Here is a 21,517-nt window from a genome sequence, read left to right as displayed (position 1 = left end):
ATCTTTCTTGACCGTAGGCCAGGGTTTAGCCCATGCTCGTCAACCCATGCCTCCCTAGGTACCTAAGGCTCGACTCTTCTCTTTTCGTCTGTATTATGCCCAAGACCACCAGGACCCCCCCTCTCCTTTTTTTCTCTAGAAGCTCCAGCCCGAACACCTCATTACTTTCTATACCTTCTCGTTCCCTGGAATCGGATCCGTTTCGACATGTGCCGAATCACCAGGCTTGGCATCTGTCTCATGTTCCTTGATAGTGTGTGTAGCGAAATCAATCTCCAGATCACGTTGATAGATGGCCACTTCATCTTGATCACCGAAAATAGCAGCGATTTCTTCCAGAGGGAGACCATTGGTGTCGGGAAATAAGAACCAAACTACAGCCGCGCCGATGCTGCCGGGGATGATGAAGCAGAGATAGAATTTCCAGCCGATGTTTTGGAATGCTAATAGGATTTAGGTTAGTACATTGCATATGATTAGATTCAAAATTTGAGATGGAGATAGAGAACGTACCAGTTGGAGCTGCTTGAAGCCAGATAATGTTCATGAAGGAAATCATTGCAACACCGAGACATACGCCCTTTGCGCGGAGATGGGTAGGGAAGATTTCGCCGAGATAGGAGAACTGAGTACCATCTAAGCAGATTCCGTAGAAGATTTGGAAGATGAAGAACATAGCAACAGCGGCCTCTAAAGCGGCGGTGTTATCGGACGGGACAAAGTTGGCGACTAGGGCGGCTTCAACGATCAAGGTCACCATACATCCCGCAACTCCGAAACCGATGAATTTGTTACGCGGGAAGCGGTCGACCAGAGGCATGGCTAAGACGTTCATTCCCAGAGCAAAGGTCAACCATGCGGCGGGATATAGAAGTTGTTTGGTGGGCGAGAAGTTGAGTTGTGCGTACAGAGACGGGCCGTAGTTGTTGATGACAAGGACCTATTCATTTATATATCAGTGTCAAATCCGCAAAAAGAGACTCGTCGAGACGTAGGAGAGTGTCTTACCCCACTGAGCTGAATGATACCTGTGACGCCCATTCCCAAGAATGCACGCTTTCTATACGAAGGCTTCTTGATGATATGCATCCAAGTGTTGCCCAGAGTCTTATCGATGGCAATTTGGCGCTGAATCTGGTAAAACTCTGCCTGGGCGACTTCATGATCAGGATCAGATTCACTGGCGTGCAACTTCTTCAGGATGGCTTCAGCTTCTGAGTCTCTGCCCTTCATCACGAGCCACCTAGGACTCTCAGGGACGAAGAAAAGACCAATGAGCAAGCCTGCAGGCCAGACTATCTGGAGTCCAACGGGAGGTCGCCATGTATTTAAGCCACCGGTGGTCCAAAAGAAAAAGCCAAACCCAACCCAACCCTGGATTGTATAACCAAGAACAAGCATCACTGCATGGACATCGACCAAGGCACCACGGAGATGGCTTGGGACGATTTCGTTCATGAGGATAGGGACAGCAGCAAGGACCATGAATGCAGCAGCGCCAGCGAAGAAACGGAAGGCAATGAACATGCCCACGTTGACAGCGCCGCACATGATGGCGCCAGAGATTATGGCAAGTATTGCAGGCTTGAAACTTGTCAGTAGCGATTCAATGATCGTCGTAGAAGGAACTTTGCTTACCACCGCACATGCCCATTTTCGACCATACTTGTCAGCTACGGTAGGTAGTAGCAAAGTGCCAATGACGCCTCCTGTCTGGAAGACTCCGTTCATGCTTGAAAGCAGATCGGTTCCATTGGGTCTTGTGTCAAGTTCCATATACCGAATAAAAGAAGGTTGACCTGGTAAAGAATCAATAAAAGTGCAGGCAGGAGAGCATGAAGCCACTTACCGAGTGTGGTACCAATGATGGACGCAGTATAGCCATAAGTCAATGAGCCCAAGCCCAAGACAACAAGGACTAGAACATTGTACATGTTGAGCTTCTGCTTGCGCAGTACGCCCACTTCCTTCTTGGAAGCCAAAACCATGATGGGCAACTACTAGGTGAATTTTTACCGAGAATAGCAAGATGTCGTCGAATGCAGCGATGCTGGGCTCGACGCATGAAGGAGGTCACGTCTGGTTTAAATACATGGCCTTGAATCCTCTCAGAGAGGGCCTGATCATCGGAGTTCCACATTTGGCCCACCATGCCACGAGCCCTTGAAGGGGCTTGTCAAAGGGCCAAGTGTGCTGGTATAGCTTCAAAAGTGGGATTGATCTACCATTGGGACAGCCTTCCCCAGATACCAAGGCTCGCTAGGCGACATTTTAAACAGGTTGGTTGGAGACAAGAAGAAAAGGATCAGGAGGGGAAGGCCATGTATCAGTTGCCGAGGAGGAGTTGATTGGGCAAGGCTGGCTTCTAACCAATTAGAAAGCTGCCTCGGTTCTGACTGTGTGCGTCTTGACTCAGTGAAAAGAGAGTCAGGGAAAGTCTTGATTTTCCCCCTTCATCGAGCTAAGACATCTGTACCCCAAGCCTGAGAGCCCATGGGGTAAAGGGGCGCCTGGCCCGGACGGAGATAAATCGATCCGCGCTGGATGACTCTGCGATTTCGAGTAAGTCAAGGATTTTCATGGGCGGAACCCGGAGACATGGAAGACGATTTTTGCACGACGGGTCATACAGACTGGAAATTATGACATTGTGTCTGATTTATGCGTACAAGTCTGTATACAGTCAAGAGATGCCAAATTAGATGCATCTTCTCAAGATCGATATCTCCGATAGTAAAACACGTTTTCCAAGAGAAAACGCAAATAGAGCCTCACAACATGGCAGGTTGTGGATCAGACTGCCAATCACCCCTGCCTCAAGACAGAAGGGCCTTTTCTGTTGATCCCAACGTAAAGACAAAACTGTGGCTCGTAAAATCCAAGCAGCTCCCAAGATACTCTTCATCAAATAAGATTGATGATCATGGTGATGAAAGCCCGAGGCGCCCCAGAAGGCCCCGAAATACCCTCAAACGTGGAACACAATATCCGCCCATATCCACACATAGTCTTGTTGTATGTTGCAACAACGTGAAACTCAACTATCACCCCAATTAATCATACTGAGCCTTGCCGACATCATTCAAACTCAACTGTCCACGAAGTCGAAGCACTTCCATGAATTTTTTCTTCACCGTCGCATTTCCATACTTGTATGTGCCATGTGCATGCATGTGCTCAGACACCTGCTTCCAAGGGATTTTGCTCAGATATTGTTGGAGGGCGATTGTGGCCATGGGTGTACCGTTTGACAGATCAACATCAGTCGACTTTGAGCATTGCTTGACCGCAGCAAAGAGAGCCGTAACCTAATAATCATGTCAGCATATCATCTCGGATATGTAAATTTCTTACTCACGTCTCCATCCGTCCATTGAGGCTTTCGGACTCTGGCAGCTGGCTCTTTGGTCAAGGCCCGATATCTGCCTCTCAATGTGGACTCTGCTTCCTGGAAGCCCCCAGCCTGCTTGATCTCTTTGTACGACATGCCCTGCTGCTTGGCCCGTACAAGGTAATCATCTTTGGATGTATTTCTTGACCCATATCTTCCACCCTTTGAAACTCTATTGGGTCTTGGTAGACCTGAAGTAGGACTTGCATTGGTCATGGGAGTAGACATGAATTGATTCGTGACCGCCTCACTTCCTGCTCGCTCACTCTGCTCGAGAAATGCATCATTATCCAATGTGTGCCAGTCCACAGTAAATGGACCAGGTGTCTGTGCACTTGGTGTATTAGTCTGGCCGGTGACCAAGGTTGGGGGAGTACCTGCACTTGGCGTCACCATCTCTTGCGGCATGTTCGAAGGATATGGCGTATTTATCAGCATTTCATCCACCTCATCATCAAACAGCGCAAGCATCTCCTCAGTTATCATTGGCGACGGCTCTGGTCGGAACAAATCAAGGACTTCGCTGTCAGATAACGGTCGCGATTCGGGACCTGCCGAGAAGAAAGTGTCCCGCTGTAATGGTGCTTTGTTGACTAACGTCGGTGCTGGATTAACCAACGTCGGTGCTGGATTGACCAACGTCGGTGCTGTACTGCCTAAAGGTGGTGCTATATCTTCCATGGGCTTGCTTTCACCAAAGATTTTCTCGTACCAGATGAAATCGTCAGGTTGATATGGTGAAATGTCGGAGGGAGCAGGATACTGCTGAAGTATTTGTGGATTGCCAGTCGTCTGCAATTGGGCTTGGGGAGGTCTCAAGACATGTTCAGTGCCAGCCGTCTGGAACTGGCTTGTGGGAGGGAGGTTTCGTAATGGCGGCAGATCTGGATAGTCCAGAAGCTGGCGCGCTTCTTTCATGGTGTCGACTTGGCCATACTGTGGGTAGATATAGTTCATCTGCGGTGTCTGGTTCCGGGACTCCATCATTCTCGAGGAACCGCTTGTTGTACCTGGCTGCTGCACCCAGTTTGAAGGAGTATACATGTTGCTGTACTCCAAAGATTGAGGTTGATTGAACTGGTGCTCTGGTCTCCGCTTGGGGAGCATGTTCGTGGTATGATGTTGCATTCTTGATAACAAATCCGGTTTTGATGCTGATGGATATGATAGAGGGTTAGGAAGAAATTCGTCGTCTTTTATAGGCATTGAGGTTGGAACATCTATGTCACAGCTGAGATGTGTGTCAGAAGATAAGACTGGCAAAGACTGAGTCTTGTTATGGCCGACTTCGTCGTCAACCGCATGGGCAAGGCTGTCACATCGTCCATGACTCTGATCCATACTGGAAACTGGGTCATACGGCCATGTGTGCAGGTATTCGAAGTCAGACTCCATCGGTGATTGAAGTTGGGAACGCTGTGGAGGAGCGGTTTGCCGAGTATGCGTGCAGCGAAGCGATAGGATGACTCGATACTCGGGAGTCCAGGAGGTGTGAGCGCTGCGATGGGTGGTGAGCAATGCGTCGAGGAAGACAATCAGACGACACATCGCCCCCCAGCGTTTGGAAACCAACAGATCACTGTTCGTCATGCAAACACAGGCCTTCCATGACCCCAAAGGTGAATCAGTATCCTCCATGTATTAGCCATATTGCTCGCGGGGTGAGATGGAAAAACGTTTCGCGGGCTATGGCCACCCATGAATCTGGCTCTTCGCGGTGATAGGGAGGAAGACAAGACAAGACATTCTGACCTGCCGAAAGCATCACATCATGTTGCACACTCATGCTTGAGTGGGATATCATCGGAGAGACTGGACTCTGGAACCCGGTGAACTGTGGATCCGGCTCAGAGGGTTCGTCCTCCTCCAGCAAATGGCCTTAGCCAGCATCCATATTTGGGCCTGATCCTAACGCATAACTGACGCGCGTAATCGCACCCTATGTCACTCTCTACCCAGTCATGTCTGGCTCACAGTCATGCACATCGCGATTTTTTTGGGAGAAGGCTTGGCGAAATCCCCTGTCCAATGCTGAGGACAGTATGTCAAGCTGAGAATAGGTCGATAGACACATGAGAGGATAGCAAACAATTGAACGGAATCTGGTTGAGGCGATAGGACACGCATGACCATCTAGATCGTAGGAATGGAGCGCAAGTCCTCTTTTTGTCCATTTCTTGTCGCATCAGCATTCAATCCTCGACCGAAAGATTTGCATTATGTCAAAAGCCGTGAAGGAGGGAGAGAGAGGATGATTTTGGGAACATGTCAAGACATAGAGAGACACCCATTGTGCTGGATGGCCGGGAAGCAACGGATAAGTAGTAGCAAACATTGCAGGAACTGTGCTACAGGAGCCTGTAATTTCATTGAAGGGAGGAGCGAGCCTGAAGGTATGTTTGCGTTCATGGTCCGCGGGCTCTGTCCAAGGCTGTGACAAGGTGTATGGCCAATGGGAGTATAGGCGAGTAATAGAGCATCCGGATGGGGCTACAGGTGAGCTAATCTATCCGCTCTCAGCACTGCTGGAATGGACTTGTATGCTCCTGTTAGTGGGTCAGCTATTTCTGGCTGAAGAAGTGTGGAGAGCACGGGAGCCCGCAGTTCCCTCGGGAAGGGGTCGATTGATCGTACCTGATATTGCGATTTTTGCTAAAGGATGATGTAGTAGTCTTTTAATAGACGCAAAAGGGAGCTCTAGTCCAAGAACCAGAACTGGGTTCGCGCATGAAGATCAAGAGAGAGAGGAAAGAGTGTCTTTTATACGCGAAAGATGGCCGTTTTTAACACACAAACCTTGAAAGTGCAGACTGATGACTGTGGACTGAATGCAATCAGGCCATAGCTATATCAATCGACAATCCATAGTCAGACAGTCACTAAGATGTGACAGTCACACGCGAAGAGAGCGAACGGTGGAAATCAACATCGCATGACTCGAGTAGCATCGATCAAAGGAGATGAGATGACGGCTTAGTCATGATGCAGTAGATGGAACCTGGCAAGTTTGTCGAGGGAGACCACAACAAGACATCGCCAGGTCTCTATTCTGGGTTAAAGATGACATTCTGAGGCATGGACTTGACTTTGTCGGGGATAATTGATGATAGACGGCGATGTACTTTTGCAACAATCAGAGATGTAGTCGCCGTATCCCCGTCGGCCTTGGCATAGTAACCTTGTGGAGACGGAAGCTTGCGATGATAAAGTTGACGACCTCCATCAGTTTCCACCGAGGTTCAAGAAGTTGGCACTTCAATCAACCATATCCTAGACAGATATATCATGGGTTTGCGGTGATTCCTTCATTGTGGGTTCCGTCGTTTTGCTCAAACAACGAAGAACTAAACGAGCATTCGTTGCAGCTCCAATAATCACAGGATCATGTCACACGCCATCCTTGATCTCACACAGCCTCTGAAGGCTCTAGTATCGAGCAAGTTCTCAAAAGCATATGAAGCAAAGGACATTGTTTTCTCTAGTACTTCCCTAGCTATTCTGGCACCTAAGGAAGAGCTTTCGGTGGGTTTCTCGTCCCTACAGTCTGACCTCTGCTCATCGATCCACAGTTTCAACTGAGATATTGCCCAGCGCTAGCCAAGAAGCCCCAGAAGCAGGATCCCCCTTCCCAGGCCTCGAAGAAAGGGTCCAAGTTTGATCCATTCGATAATCCAGCTTCAGAGCTCCTCATCGCAGCCGTCCCTTCTCGAGCAGCCACCCACACCTTGGTGTTGAACAAATTCCCCGTGATCAAGCGACATTTTATCATCGCCACCCGCGAATATAAACCCCAAACTGGAGTCCTCGAGATGGATGACCTCAGCTTGACTCATGCCTGCCTTCGCGCGTGGGGCCAGGACAGTCACACTCCTGCCGATCAAGGATTGTTTGCTTTCTTCAACTCTGGGGAGCATAGTGGAGCCAGTCAACCCCATCGTCATCTTCAATTCCTCCCTGTCAGAGATATGGTCGAACAAGAGCAAGCAGACTTTCGTCTGCTGGTTCATCGGATGACTGTACCTGCGCACCCAAACTTACCGCTTTATCAAGACCCTGCGTTCCCGATCCTCCATTTCTCGACTCCTCTCGAGCGAGACATATCTCCAGAAGACTTACATGCCAAGTATGTACTGCTCTTGAAGGCTGCATTATCTGCCTCGCGTAGTCCAGGTCAGCCGTTCAATGACCAGATTAGCGTTGAAAGCGAGGGATCCACGGTCTTTAGCTATAATCTTGCGTTGACAACGGACAGGATGGCAATCTGTCCAAGAAAACAAGAGGCGTTTCAGATTCCCTTCGCAGGGCCGGACAGCTCTGTCGCCCTGAATGGAACGATACTAGCGGGAACGTTGATGGTCAAGGAGAAGGCTGAATGGGATGCCCTTAGAACAGACCCCTCGATCCTTGACCGCCTCGTTGCTGAGGTTGGATATCCCATGTCCTCGTGGTAGCCATGGATCACCGGCAGGGGCGAAATCTTTCTGCGCAGCCTCTCCCTTTAGTTCAAGGGGCTTGCGCACAATCCTTGGCGCACGACCTGCCTCAGGTTTACTTGCGATGTTGGTCGGTGAATGCAGCCATCTCAATGCTGAGCGGCAATTAGCGAGAGGCTCGGTCACCGTCTCTCCACAGAAAGTGGCGAGACGGCTGGCATTCTAGCATTCACTGACGCTTGTGCCATGTGGCAGGCGGAGGTTTTGGGGGCTAGCCAGGACCACGGAGCAGGGGAAGTTCACAATCACCATCATTGCTTTCATGTTGGCTGCAGGAGCAGGCGACGCATCGAATTGATTGGCCATATCATGTACACTCTGTGTTGACTTAGTTGACTAGCAAAGAGAAGATGATAGTGAAATGGGATCGAGTAATGCCAAGCTGCATGGTGTACGGAGTAGTGATGCCCTTATCATCCGCGACGCCAATGCGAGTGTCCTTGGGTCTGCACGGTCTGCACGGTCTGCACGGTCTGCACGGTCTGCAATGCGATGCACAGCCTCCAAGTTCCCTGGTCAAGGTTTGCACACTCCGGTCACCATTTCCTTCGGCCTGTACAGACAGGGGACAGAACGATCATGGGTGCCTTCAATCCACAATTTGGGAACCAAACATTGACGAGGATAATCAGCAAGGCCCAAGTTCGAAGCGTGGACTCAAGCGGAATGAGAAGGATCATGAAAAAATTACTACCGTAAACACGTTTATTGGCCGATTAATCGAGGATCCACAATGTTTTCGATCCATGAAGCATGGCAAGACCGATTGTCTTCATGGCTAGCATGGACATGGGACCAAGATTGACGGTCGAGGGGCGCCAACCGCTAGTCTGTAATTATGACCTTGGGGTCGAAACAACAACCTGCGCCAATCTGTCACAGGCATGTTCTGGCGCATCAATTTCCAAATTTCAGTCTCGACACATTCGCAAGGAAGGTTGGAACCAGGTCGGGAGGCAAAAAAGTCACGAGTCTATCGCATTTGAGATCTAGAGCTTCGAGGAAGGCCTTAGCATCGTTGAGTGTCGAAGTATGGACAATCATTGTCCAATAAGTTTCAATGAACAACAAGCCACGGTAGACAGAACAAATATGGGACATGACGAAATTCTACGACTGGCCGACTGGGCATCTTTGGAGGAAAGTCTTTGGTCACAGATGGCAACGATAATGAGGGGTCCAACAAATATGGGTCCAGGCTTTGATCGAGACCATACGGAGTAGAGAGGCACGAGAGGCGAAAAATGGTCCGAGTGTTTGGAACAAGACTCACCAAGCAGGGGAGCTAAGGGCAAGACTGGGCTTGGCTCGAAGCCCTATAACACAAATACCTTACGGAGTAGTACCTACCTAGACAACAAGCAAAAGGAACGAACGAACCTTGTTGAGTTACCAGGATTCGATAATTATGGGAGCAAAATAGGTAAAAGGATTGCTTCAGAGCTAGGCGCGATGACATGAAAGAAATGACATGTTGTACTGTCCCTAGCGATAGATTTGGCTTGAACAGGACGCTACAACATGCGAATTGGGATGGTGAAGTGCAAGGGAAAAGAAGAAAACTGGCATGACTGGATCCCCCGCTGCGGACAATCAACGAAACAAAGCGAATTGGGACAGCACGATGCCCAATATGGGCGATGCTGCCAAAGAAATTTGACAAGGGTTGAGAAGTCGAGACCTCCCATTCTCGCTTCGCTGCGCAAGCCACAGCTTTTGACCCAAGCACCACAAACCCCCAACTTGGCACCCGAATGAATGTGGGAGTGGGAAGAAACCCAAAGAGGGGACGGCCCCGTGAAGCCTATAGGGCTGCAAGGCCAAATCTGGCCCAAGAAACAGACAAAAAAGGTTTTCAAATGTCTTATGAACTTCCCAATTCTGGATACGAATTATCAATGAAGCACGGAAGGAGGAGAAGAGGAGATCATCAGACTGGGATTCATCAAGCGCGGGCTATCACGCTATGTATGTAAAAATTGGGCACAGGTTGCTGGGCCAAGTACCCAAGTATCCAAGTGTCCTTGCACGCCTGGGAGCTTTGAACCTGGGACCTGGGCGGGTTGGGATCAGGCTCAATGACAGCAAATGCTAGGCGGTAGTGGCAGCTATCAGCATGAATTGAGTGATTGATCGCCCTGAGGCTCCGAAACCAAATCCCAACTCCGCGAGATCTGCGCCTGCCGAGGCGCCGAATAGGACCGAGTGAAGGGGCCGGAGCAGGCCGTACCTAGCCTGCTAGCATCAACCTACGGAGTAGGGCAGAGGTCCAGAGAGACGGTCTTTCGGCCCCCGCCCAAAGATATCGATTTGTGACGGCCAGGGCAAGCGAACACGAGAATCAAGATCATCGATCCATTAGAGCACTTAGCGTCCTGCAGCATCCGACTCCATCGATTCAGATAACCCCGGCTTGCGCCGACAATCTTTTAGAACATCCTACGATCCGAACGGACTCCAAACAAAACATACAAGTCTATGTAAAGATGGTTAGAACAAGACCCGGGTAGTGACTAGAATGGGGAGCCTGAAGGGATAACTTCAATGGACTTGGAATGCTTATCGCCACTTGACACGTCTGCTAATCTTGTTTTCAACCACGAAAAAGAGGGTCGAGGTACTCGTACTTTCCCGAGGCCCGAGGGCTCTCCGTCGTTGAATTGGAATGAGATGTGATGTGGAAGAACTTGGGAAGACAAAGATCAAGAGGGGGAAAGGTGCGGGGCTTGGATGGCTCCCAAACAACTTTACAAGTAAAACCTGTGGTATATTGTTATTAGCAGCTAGGAGCCGCTTTACGCCGCCAGAGGGCCTGGTGACTCTAAAGGGGCCGAAGGCGTCCGATACTCTACCTAAGGTAGGAGTCGGACTCAGAACCCCCCCCCCCTCTCCCCCCGCACCTTGGCCTTTACAAACCGGCTGTAAGAATCGAGCCGCTTTAGGCGATCCGTGCATTTCCACCACGGTCTTGGGGCGGAAAGTCACGGTCAGTGTAATGATGCTGGAGTACCAACCACGATAAAGGCTTTTGTCGATGTCAGATCAATTCAATTATTGGACGGGACAGGAGAATGCAGCATGTGTGAAGGTTCCAACGGAGATCAAGTGGATTTGGCACTGACCACGGGGCACGAGGTAATAAGAAAGGTAGTTCTTAAAGGCCTTTGTGAAAATACCATGGATCATGGGAGTTCAGCATGGAGATCATCAAGGACCACCGAGAATCTTAGGCTTGAGTTGGTCACTGCGAACAACATGTCTACGGAGTAGTGCGTACCTGTCCAGTGACTCACCTAATACTGGTGGGTATCGGAGTGGTCGTCACTGAGACATGGATTTCTTTACTTCGAGATATCATGTGGTTCGATAGGAATGAAGATCAAATACCAAAGCTTTGAACACTGGAGGAAGAACTTAGGCAATGCCTGGAGACCGAGGGAACCTCCGATACAGTGGTAAAGGCGGGTCGAGGCGATTAGCTAGACCCATGGAGAAAGACATGGTTGCAAGATAAGTTAAGATAAGTTTGTAGGTGACTACTCCGTACATGACGTTGGGGTTAGGAACCTGTAGAATTCCTCTGACTAAGTCGGTACTGTGTGGGTATCAGAGTTGGGATCCAAAGAATCGACCCAGACAAGCGGAAGCCAAAGATTTTCCGGGTCAATCAGGCCACCACGATCCGCTCAAACTTGAACTCTGATGAAGGGGCCAGGAAAAGGAATCATCAATCAGGCTGGCATGGTGATTACTCGACCTGGGGGCAGAAAAGACCAAGACGTCGTTAGATCAGTCAAGTCAGCCAAAACTGCCCGATCCCCTTGTCCAAAGGTGTGGGTTGTCTGAGAGGATGCTCACATCCTTGAAACAAGACATGTGGTGACCTGTGACCTGCAGGGTCTCTCGAGAAGCGAAGGGGAGGGAGGAGACGAATCTCATCATTCCCCATGCATTTCTGGGTGGTTCTTTTGATTCTTTTAAAGTTTATACGAGCTTGGAGGGGCTTGATGCCTGTCTTATGGTGCCTAGACATGCCTAGACCAGAAGCCTCACCACTTTCAACCAAGACTCCAACAGATTATCTCAACCATGGCGGTAATTATTGCAGCTCTTCTCGTCGATTCCTGAGGTCTCGACTTGGACAATACTCTACAGATGGGAAAGCTTTGGGGCCATCTTTTTCACCTTTCCCTAGTCGACGTACGGGAGGTTGCTGGCTTTTAAGGTTACTTGTCTGTACATTCAAGCATGGCCGTGCTTAATCTTGATTGGGGAGACCTGTGGGTTGAGACTACCGTCCCTCTTTCTCCCAGCACGGCGAACATACTTTTAAGATACTGGTCCAACCGCCATCTGTGATGAAAATGACAAAGACTCGAGTACATGAGATCATGTGGGCTACCAATGGAATTCCATATGTACTCCGTATGTATGTCTGAGTTGACTTGACCCCTCTGCCCCTCCCGTATCAGGCACATGTTACCCCATAGATATTGGTGCCTGGATCCAACATGGACCGCGCATTGACCAGCGGGGGAGTGACAAAGCTTGCCTATTGAAACCTGTGTACACCCTGCAGACAAGGCAGTATTCGTGGCCATGACATATCACATGTCGGTGACCGCGTTGTTTTGAGTCCTTGGTGGTCTGCCCCCCACACCCTGGTATTCGAGTGCATGACGTCTCATCTTCCAGAGTGGATCGTCAGGAACATGTTTGTGCAGGAATAACAAACTCGGTGTAGAAAGTCACGAACACACCCTAAGCAGAACAAGAGTGACTTCATCATGTCGTCAATCCTTGGGTGAAATGGGTACAAAAGTCGGTGGAGTGTGGCAGCAACCGCAAGCAAAGCACCACTGCACCAGCCTCAATGGCGCAGCAGGCGGTGAAAATAGAACACAGCCAGGGCTTAGACGACCCCACTAGAAGATATTGGCCAATTAAATACCGAGTATTCAGCGGCCATGGCGACTCCGAGTGAGATTGGGGTCTTGTCCCTGTCGTTCCCACGTTTTTAGGTCCCTGCCAGACCGCTACGCCGACTATCTGCACGATGGCGCCAATCGCATCGGCCTCGCCTACAGAAAATACGGTATTGAAACCAAACGACGGGTTGAGCCTGGGGGCTTGTCTGGACAGGACCCGGCGGTCGAACCTTCAGGGCGTGTTACTGGTCATGCTTTCGCCTTAGTGCTTCCCAGGTTACAGAATCGCAAAAGGACGCTGGTCAACCCTGTTGGTTGAAGCATCCGAACACCAAAGCAGTGTCTATGAGCAGGGGCACGCTCAAAGGGGCAGTTTGAGCACCCGGAGAGACCCTGGGCACTCGTGATTGGTGCTTTGCTACTTCTTCTTTGGTTGGCGCCCTTCCCAACACAGAATGTCTAGCCCATGGTCCGCCCACTAGGAAGTCTAATTAATATGGCAGAGCCCAATCCTTGGGTGTTCCCTTGCCCACCCACGCCCACTGACTTGGGTCAACGAACTGACTTTCTCCTCCTTGGAACCCATCCACCTGCAGTTGGAGGAGCTTGACAAGTTGAAACTCTCGTAACCACCTGCACCTAGAGTACTCCTCTTTTCTCATCAACAACGCCCGAGGGGCCTATCCCTGGGGGCACCCACAGTGCAGGTCACTACCTACACTGGTAAGTTACCACTACTGCGTAGGCACTCTCTAAGCTTCCGCAACATGCCTTCCGACTACGGATGCAACTGTACCTAGGTCCTCAAAGGTCCTGTGACTTTGCATAGCATCTGTGCCGATTGATCTCACCATTCAACGTCACATCCACTACGACATTGTTCTTTAATTAAATCAAAGCACAGATGACCTAATTTCAGTGCCTTTCCATACCCGAGAGTGATTTTGTCATGATTCATGATTTGGGCGGGGGATGAGGACAGTCCCAAGCACGGAGGACTGGCAGGTCGAAGGGCCGATGCGAAGCCATCACTCTAGCCCTGTCAACGACTGCCCGAGTCGATCGTGACGGCTGTCGATGCCATTCGCGTATACTCGTAGTAGTGCATCAGGCTTGAGGATTGCCTGTCTGGTCTTGATCTCGTCAGATCCGGAGTGTCAGAAGCCCCCATGTCCCCCTCTGAACAGAATTGAACAAAGCTACCCTTCACATGCAAAGCCAGAGCCCAATTCGGCACAGACTCTCTTGTTTGGAAGCGAGTGACAGCATGGGTTTAGGCATCCCCGAAAGCTAGCTGGTTAGCGGGTGCAGTAGTGGTTATTTTGGCATTGGAACCCGTATCACGGTTACAGCCACCGTCTCTGCCTCACTGAGGACAACATGTGTACCCCCGGTCCCAAATCCCTGCCCTAAATCCTGGGTGCGATTACCCACCCAGACTTGTAGGGCTAGTGTGGACCCGTTCTTGTGGGCATCGTGCATCTTGTGTGCTTGTCCTCCAGAAGACTATATCTCAGGATTTCGCCCCCCCTTCACCCTCGCCCTCACCCTCGATCAGAGGTCATCTCTCAAGAAAATCAACCTCAGAGCCTGCCTCCTACGCATACAAACGTGGCCTTGACGACCGCGACAACGGTGATTTAAACCAAGCCAACACTCCAACAGCCCAACCCACTTGACGCCCTCCCTGTTCCTGTGGTTGCCAGTAAAGGGAACCTCGGCGCCACCCCCGCCGTAACTTGCACGCCCATTGCAGCACTGATCGACACTTCTCAGCAAGCCTTCCAACTGCCATCTGAATCAAGACAGTGCCAAAGCAGCATCTAGACCTTGATTTCCCGAATCGGCCGGCGACCTCCATTTGGCTTTCAACTCTACGATAAGCTCAGACCCAGGTTTCTGGAATCCAATATCACCGAGACTGCCCGCAATCCTCAAAACCAAGCCTACTCAGAAATCTCTCTCATCTTTGACCACTATTGCAAAGCGTACGCCCATGTCTTCGTGCTAACAAGTACCACAAATTCACCACGATGCTTGAGCTTGAGCACCAGCACCAGCGTCGACCATATTTTGACCAGGAATACGCCTTTGAACAGAACGCCCACGCGCCGTACCCGGGCCTCAACATGGGCCTATACGAACATCAAAAGAATCTCACCAATTTCCACGCATTACCCTATTCCTATTATGACAATCAGCCAATGTTTTCCTCTGCCTCATTGCAAATGAAGCAAGATCTGCATCCGATGCAAGAAATGCCACCCTCGGGGTCAATACCCTCCATCGGTAGCGCCTCTTCATCCACTGTCGGCTCACCCTACTCAGGCCCCAGCCACACTATGACCAGCCACGACTTGTTTGATCACCAAAATGCTCGATATGGACTGGGAGTCATGCCCACCATCCTCAACCCTGACGTCTCCTTTCTACAGGACATTTACTGCATTCCCCTGGAATCGGAAGCTGTCATTCACAGCCATGATAAGCTTCGTGATACTTTTGTGGGTGAGTGTGCCGATCTTTCCTATCTTCAGTCTCAGTCATCGACTATTGCTCTGTGTGCATCCCTATCCGTAGCACCCAATGCACCCACTGCACCCAATGCAGCCATTCGAGCCTCGGGTGCATTACGCCATACTTCCTTGGCCCCATCTCCCGTTCTTACCCTTGACACATCTCTCAACAATGGTTCTACTCGAGGTACATCTGCATCTGCATCCGCATCCGTGGCTTCAACTTCGGTCGTCCCTTATACCCTTCAGTCCCCAACTCCACCTTTGTTTTCCGCTCGTACGTTTAAATCGCCCACGACACCAGCTTCTGCTCGCCGATGCCACACAAATGCCACGCGCCAGTCCAAAACGCACCAAAAATCCCCGTCCCTCACCCGCACCGCGCACATGAATGATCATGACTTTCGCGACAACAATCGTCACAACACAACCCCCCCTCTTACTCGTTTTCAATCCCATTTCTTTGCTCAAAGCAGTGGCAATTTTGTCCAGCCACTTGAAACAGCTTGTTGGTCTCTTCACTGTCCTTTGCCCATTTTCCTTACATTTCTTTCTCGATATTTCTCTGTTCGTCACGTCGTATTGAAGACTGGCTGCTAACTATCCTTGTCTCTAGACCCTTCATTAATACACGCGTCGGTATCCTTCGGAGAACCTTCATATGCCGACGGCGTCTATCAATCTAATCTTCACTCGTTCACATCCTTATCACCTGGAGCTTCCCCCGCTCTTTCCCCTCAACCTTTCACCACACTGGCTCCAACCCAGGTCTCTGGCGCTGTCGCCAATGCCAACTTTTATCCACACCAAGCCCAGCCAAGTCGAAGGCCGTCCCTGGTCTCATATGCATCACACGCGTCGGCGGCTTCGAGGTCAAGCCCTGCGTCCTCCGAGTTTGACGATGAAGGTCGCCAGAAAGGACGATGTCCCCACCCCGACTGCGGCAAAGTTTTCAAGGACTTGAAAGCTCATATGCTAACACATCAAGCCGAACGGCCCGAGAAATGCCCCATCTTGACCTGTGAATATAATCAGAAGGGCTTTGCTCGAAAGTACGACAAGAACCGACACACCTTGACCCACTACAAAGGCACCATGGTCTGCGGTTTCTGCCCAGGATCTGGGTCGCCAGCCGAGAAGAGCTTTAACAGGGCCGATGTCTTCAAGCGACACCTGACATCTGTGCATGGAGTGGAGCAGACACCCCCCAACAGCCGGAAGCGTTCGCCCACTTCCAGCAACCGCAAACTCTCCAGCTACTGTCAAGATGCCACCGGCAAGTGCTCCACATGTTCGCAAACCTTCACCAATGCTCAAGACTTCTATGAGCATCTTGATGACTGTGTGCTTCGTGTTGTCCAACAAGAGGAGCCCAGTGAAGCTATCAATGCACGCCATCTGACAGCTATCTCTGGTGACAACGAGGTTCAAGAGACTCTCGATCTCCACATGATCAAGACGGAGGACTCTTCCAACGTCAAGGCTGAAGACGACGATGAGGAGGATGAAGACGATGACGACGACGATGACGACGATGACGACGACGAGGAAGACCACCAAGTCAATGGCCGATCCGGCAAGGGTCACATCAAGACCATCAAACATCCCGCCCACGCCCGTGCAATCATTGGTGCCGGCGTGTCCAAATCAAAGCCTGGCAAAAAAGGCATGACATGGTCTAAAGGCGGCGTTGCTCTTGTGGGCAAAGGCCGCAAGAAGAGAAAGCACTATCCTCCTTCATGGGGTATGGCGGCTGAGAAGATGCGCATGAAGAAACGTGTTCTCTGCGTGTACGACGGCGATCGCCGACTATGGAAGGACGACATGATGCTTCACAACGAGTTCGAAGTCCGAGTCAACTTGCCCGATGGCAAGAACTACGTGACAGATCTCGATGTCGAAACCATGAAGAGGGCGATTGTCTTTCACAATGCCACTGAGGAAGAGAAAGGCCCTTGGCTTTCTCAGCCCGAAGATGACATTCAAGGTTTTGACTTGAACGCTTTGATGGCATGATTTTTTTTCGTTTTGATTCTTTTGTCGATGGTACTTTGAGCGATACTGTTGGACCTGGGATATCTCTTTGTTCATACGACAATTATTTGTCTTGGAATAATGTCTACCGTGCACAGGACATATGAAGGCATACCAATCTATATGATGGAAGTGGATCTATACTCTTACATATCTATGGAAAGTGAGTAGTACAAACCACATGTACCTGGGTTGGACATGTGTGACGGACACCAAAAGTTGGGAGATCATTCAAGATCCCCATCAAGCGTGTCTCCTCGATGGAACAACAGCTTGTGTAAGACCAGAATTGGGTATTGGAGGCAATATACAGCGCTGAGCGCTTGTAACAAACTCATTATTTGATCTATTGTTTTCAATTGGTGGTGTTTCTTTGGTGTTTGACCTAAGTTTGCATCGTGTTGTAGGTGGGCGATTAGGGCACTTGAGGTACACGCGTAGTTCCCTGTGGGGGCGAATTCGGGGAGCTTAATAAAAACCCTCCGGGGTGTCATGTTCAGCCAGACATCCGCCCGGAGCCCCTAGCACCATGACCTGTAGGTATCTCCAACACGCCTGAGGCACCAACATCCCCGCACAGTCCGAGGGGTGCCTCCCACTCTCTCTGGTGCCAAGAATTTGTGACTTCACGCATGTTTGGTCAGTGACTCCCGCCAGCGTCACCGCATCAGCGCCTTGTCCAACTTAAGCAGGCATGATGCGCAAAGCCCAACACACTTTATTGTCGCCTGCATCACATTCCATGCATCCCTGACCTTTACTGAGATCAGTTTTGTCCCGGTTGTCACATCTGATATACCTGACCCCTCATTCAAATCCTCGTTCCTGGCCAGTTCCGTCCGGCGCCCTCAGACGCTGCTGGTAGACTCCATTCAAAATGGCGAACGACTCGCAGCGTCCAGAGCCTTCACCTTATGGCGGTTTAATAGTGAACGGTATGATACTGACCCTGACGCCCAATGCACGCCCTACTAATCTCTCCAGAAACCCCCAAATTTGATCTTCAATCTTACATCTCCAATTATCGAGGTAGTAATTGACCGCATCCGTTCAATTGATCTGTCTTGACCTAACATAAATTCAGGTCGAACAGTCTTCAGACGACTACACCTTATAGCGTCATGCTCGCCCGTCCTCGCCGAAGAAGCCTCGCGATTGGCAGTTCTGGAAGCCAAAAAGGGCAGTGATGTTAGAAACTACACTGAAGCCGCGGCTCTTTACAAGAAGGTCGCAAGAGACTCCTCAACCGATGTGCTAGATCCTACCTGGGCGACCAAACAGGAGAAGAAGAACAATGCAGAGACGGCCAGACTTGAGAATGAGCTGAAAGGCTATAAGAATAACCTGATTAAAGAGAGCATCAGAGTAAGAACAGCCCCATCAGAGATGTTTTGGAGTGTTTAAGTGTTTACAATTTACTAACCACGCTTCTAGATGGGGAATGAAGATCTAGGAACACACTATCACTCCATTGGGGACCTTAACAATGCCCTCAAAGCCTACTCACGCATGCGAGACTATTGCACAACCCCTGCCCATATTGCCTCGACGGCATTCCGGATCATTTCGGTTTCCATCGAACAGAAGAGCTGGCTGGCTGTTAATGCACAAGTCACCAAGATTCAAAATTTGCAAATGAAGGCCGATGAAAATACACGCAACGTTCCCAAAACCTATGCAGCCATGGGTCTCAATCAGATGGCTTCGGCTGAGTATCGACTTGCTGCAAACAGCTTCTTGAACTGTGATTCATCTCTGGGCGACAGCTACAATGATGTTCTCACCAGCAATGATGTCGCAGTCTATGGTGGGCTGTGTGCTCTGGCGTCCATGTCTCGAGCCGAGCTTCAGACCAAGGTTCTCGAAAATGCCAATTTCCGCAACTTCCTCGAATTGGAACCTCATATTCGCCGTGCCATTACTTACTTCTGCGCCAGCAAGTACAGTCAATGTCTCGAGATTCTGGAGTCTTACCGTGCAGACTATCTACTGGATCTTTACCTGCAGCCTGTCATCACGGACCTCTACAACAAGGTGCGGACAAAGAGTATCATTCAATACTTTCAACCTTTCAGCAAGGTCACGCTGGCAAACATGGAGAAAATCTTTGGTAGTCCTGCACCCGTTCGTGCACCGACGGGCAACAAAGTTACGCAACAGACTTTTATTGAGGAGATTATCAGCTTGATCGAGACTGGCAAACTTGAAGCGCTGATTGATCTCGAATACGGTACTCTCAATGCCATTGAGCGTGACCCTCGTGCAGAGGCTCAAGAAGAAGCTCTCAACATGATTGATGCCTTTACACGGGAGGCTAGACTGAAGTTGATCCGGTTGCAAGCACTGACTGCAGGTTTGGAGGTCAAGTTTCCAGTTCGCAAACAACGAACTTGGGACGCAGAGGATGATTTGAGTGGTTATGGTGACAATGCTTCCCAAGGCCAATCTGGACTTACTAGTGGCGGCGGCGACGGTCTTCAATCTTTCTCCCAAAAGGTCGGATAGTGTCAGCCACACAAGAGACAGAAAACGAACTTGTCCTAGGTCTCTCAAGATGGGAAGCATTGGTGAGGAATGCTATTCTTGCAGCCTTTTGTCCTCGTTACCATCAGGATACATTTCCCGATTACTGACGCTTGCCTATGGGTAACAAGGTCCATAGAAGTATCAATCACATGCGAAACGATCGTGCATGGCCTACTAATCCAAACAGCATTGTCCTGGAAAAGAGACAACAACCAATCCAATCAAGACGTCGGCACTGTATATCTCCAGCTTTTCCATGGGCAGAAGATCCAGGTGACGCCACCGACTCACAGAAGCCAGCTGGAACAATCCTCGAGAATCCTCGATGCAGGATCAACACGAGAATCAATTGGACGTCGGGTCGCAACAATTGGCCATTGACAATTTACTAGCAAGCATTCGTCTCTTTAAAGGTCATGGTTTGCTAGCGAAACAGAACAGACCGTCGCCAATGACAATCTGTCAAGACATCTGACCAACGTGACTGGGTCATTGTCGCTTCACGGCCCCAAGGTCCAAATCACTCGGCATGGCTTGCCTACAGCAAGTAAGATGGTAATTATTGGGCTTGTCTTTTGCTATCCACAAAATGATGGGTGTGATGTGGTTGTTTGTGGTTGGATTCGGAGGGAGCGCCACTTCAGACACCGCCTCCTAACGAGTTATGGTTCCTGTCAGATCCAGGAACCTCGATCCTTACAGCATCCAAGACGATAGAATCTTAGTTATTGTAGCCAAACAGTTACGTTAAAAGCATACCTATTTCAGTCGTACCGGAGGTGTCTTTGACGGGCGCATCAAATACCTGACTCCATTCTTATGCTTACCGACAATATAGTAGATGAAACACAGGGTCATAGCACCCAGCTTAGGTCAGGTAGTTGAATCCCATCGGAGGATGTACTACGATGGAGGCATGGTTCCGAGCAGGTAAAGCATCATCGGTAAACCGTACAGTTGACCCCTTAGGGCTGACCAAAGCTTCGACCTTTTCGAGCACACTCCGGTGGGTGATGACCAGGCCCCAGCTACAGAACCTACTCGTATATCGTAAGTCGGCAGTTTTGTTTTGGACCCGATTTGATGTGATACAAGTTCCCCACGTGCAGGAAAACGGTCCTTTTGTGCTGTCGTGTGGTGGTGGTGATGGCGGTGGTGGTTTGGTGGGCGTAGATCAAAAAAGCCACAAACCCGTCCCTTTGGGTATATTCTCCGAAAGCAGCACGACGCATCTGCATCTGCATCTGCATCTGCATCTGCATGAACGAGATAAACACGAACACGACACAGTACAGTGGCTATAGTACGGAGTAGTCATGTACTGTAAATCCGTTTCTTCAAGCTCGACCCCGGCCCCCGGAGAGTGCCATCCTGCCCTCTTCATGGGATGGTACTGTACTGTGACCGTATACTTGGATGTTTTGGGCATGTCTATCCTCTCGTCCCTCTTAACCGGCACTTTGTCGTGCGGTGTCTATTCCAGAATAGTGGTTAGTTATATGCCTAGCCGTTGGAACCCGTTGGAACTTGGGGTTGTGGCTTGCGTCGCTTGCGGCCACTTACCTGTTTCTTGCGTGGTTACATACCTAAATACTTATTTACCTGGTACTCGTATGCATGCGTGCATGC

At 50.0% G+C, this 21,517-nt stretch overlaps 3 protein-coding genes across 5 annotated transcripts; all 3 read left to right on the top strand.

Moving 5' to 3' along the window:
- Positions 1-6,637: 6,637 nt before the first annotated feature.
- PV10_07163 lies at positions 6,638-8,004 on the top strand. 2 transcript variants are annotated; one of them, XM_016372029.1, is made up of 3 exons: positions 6,638-6,701; positions 6,757-6,913; positions 6,961-8,004. In XM_016372029.1, exons 2-3 carry the CDS (start codon positions 6,776-6,778, stop codon positions 7,840-7,842), a joined length of 1,020 nt encoding a protein of 339 aa, XP_016221361.1. In that variant the 5' UTR covers positions 6,638-6,701; positions 6,757-6,775; the 3' UTR covers positions 7,843-8,004. The 2 variants fall into 2 exon arrangements, with proteins under 2 accessions (XP_016221361.1, XP_016221360.1); XM_016372028.1 differs by having other exon boundaries at positions 6,638-6,913.
- Positions 8,005-14,360: 6,356 nt separating this feature from the next.
- PV10_07162 (uncharacterized protein) lies at positions 14,361-17,699 on the top strand. The gene is made up of 2 exons (XM_016372027.1): positions 14,361-15,320; positions 15,945-17,699. Exons 1-2 carry the CDS (start codon positions 14,846-14,848, stop codon positions 17,342-17,344), a joined length of 1,875 nt encoding a protein of 624 aa, XP_016221359.1. The 5' UTR covers positions 14,361-14,845; the 3' UTR covers positions 17,345-17,699.
- A 357-nt stretch (positions 17,700-18,056) lies between these two features.
- Positions 18,057-20,644, top strand: PV10_07161. 2 transcript variants are annotated; one of them, XM_016372025.1, is made up of 4 exons: positions 18,057-18,297; positions 18,347-18,391; positions 18,447-18,727; positions 18,797-20,644. In XM_016372025.1, the coding sequence occupies exons 1-4, from the start codon at positions 18,240-18,242 to the stop codon at positions 19,865-19,867; spliced, it is 1,455 nt and encodes a 484-aa protein (XP_016221357.1). In that variant the 5' UTR covers positions 18,057-18,239; the 3' UTR covers positions 19,868-20,644. The 2 variants fall into 2 exon arrangements, with proteins under 2 accessions (XP_016221357.1, XP_016221358.1); XM_016372026.1 differs by lacking the exons at positions 18,057-18,297; positions 18,347-18,391 and having other exon boundaries at positions 18,403-18,727.
- Positions 20,645-21,517: the final 873 nt, after the last annotated feature.

The sequence above is a fragment of the Exophiala mesophila genome, assembly GCF_000836275.1.
Source record: "Exophiala mesophila strain CBS 40295 unplaced genomic scaffold supercont1.5, whole genome shotgun sequence".
In the NCBI taxonomy this organism is placed as follows: domain Eukaryota; kingdom Fungi; phylum Ascomycota; class Eurotiomycetes; order Chaetothyriales; family Herpotrichiellaceae; genus Exophiala; species Exophiala mesophila.
Note: the sequence above shows the minus strand (reverse complement) of the source record. Positions and strands in the feature narration are given on the sequence as shown.

Bases quoted from the DNA above. Each gene is read 5' to 3' on its own strand.
- PV10_07163 (XM_016372029.1), top strand. From the start codon at position 6,776: ATGTCACACGCCATCCTTGATCTCACACAGCCTCTGAAGGCTCTAGTA. The intron at 6,914-6,960 runs GTGGGTTTCTCG...ATCGATCCACAG, and splicing joins CACCTAAGGAAGAGCTTTCG to TTTCAACTGAGATATTGCCC.
- PV10_07162 (XM_016372027.1), top strand. From the start codon at position 14,846: ATGCTTGAGCTTGAGCACCAGCACCAGCGTCGACCATATTTTGACCAG. The intron at 15,321-15,944 runs GTGAGTGTGCCG...CCTTGTCTCTAG, and splicing joins GCTTCGTGATACTTTTGTGG to ACCCTTCATTAATACACGCG.
- PV10_07161 (XM_016372025.1), top strand. From the start codon at position 18,240: ATGGCGAACGACTCGCAGCGTCCAGAGCCTTCACCTTATGGCGGTTTA. The intron at 18,392-18,446 runs GTAGTAATTGAC...ACATAAATTCAG, and splicing joins TTACATCTCCAATTATCGAG to GTCGAACAGTCTTCAGACGA. The intron at 18,728-18,796 runs GTAAGAACAGCC...CCACGCTTCTAG, and splicing joins TGATTAAAGAGAGCATCAGA to ATGGGGAATGAAGATCTAGG.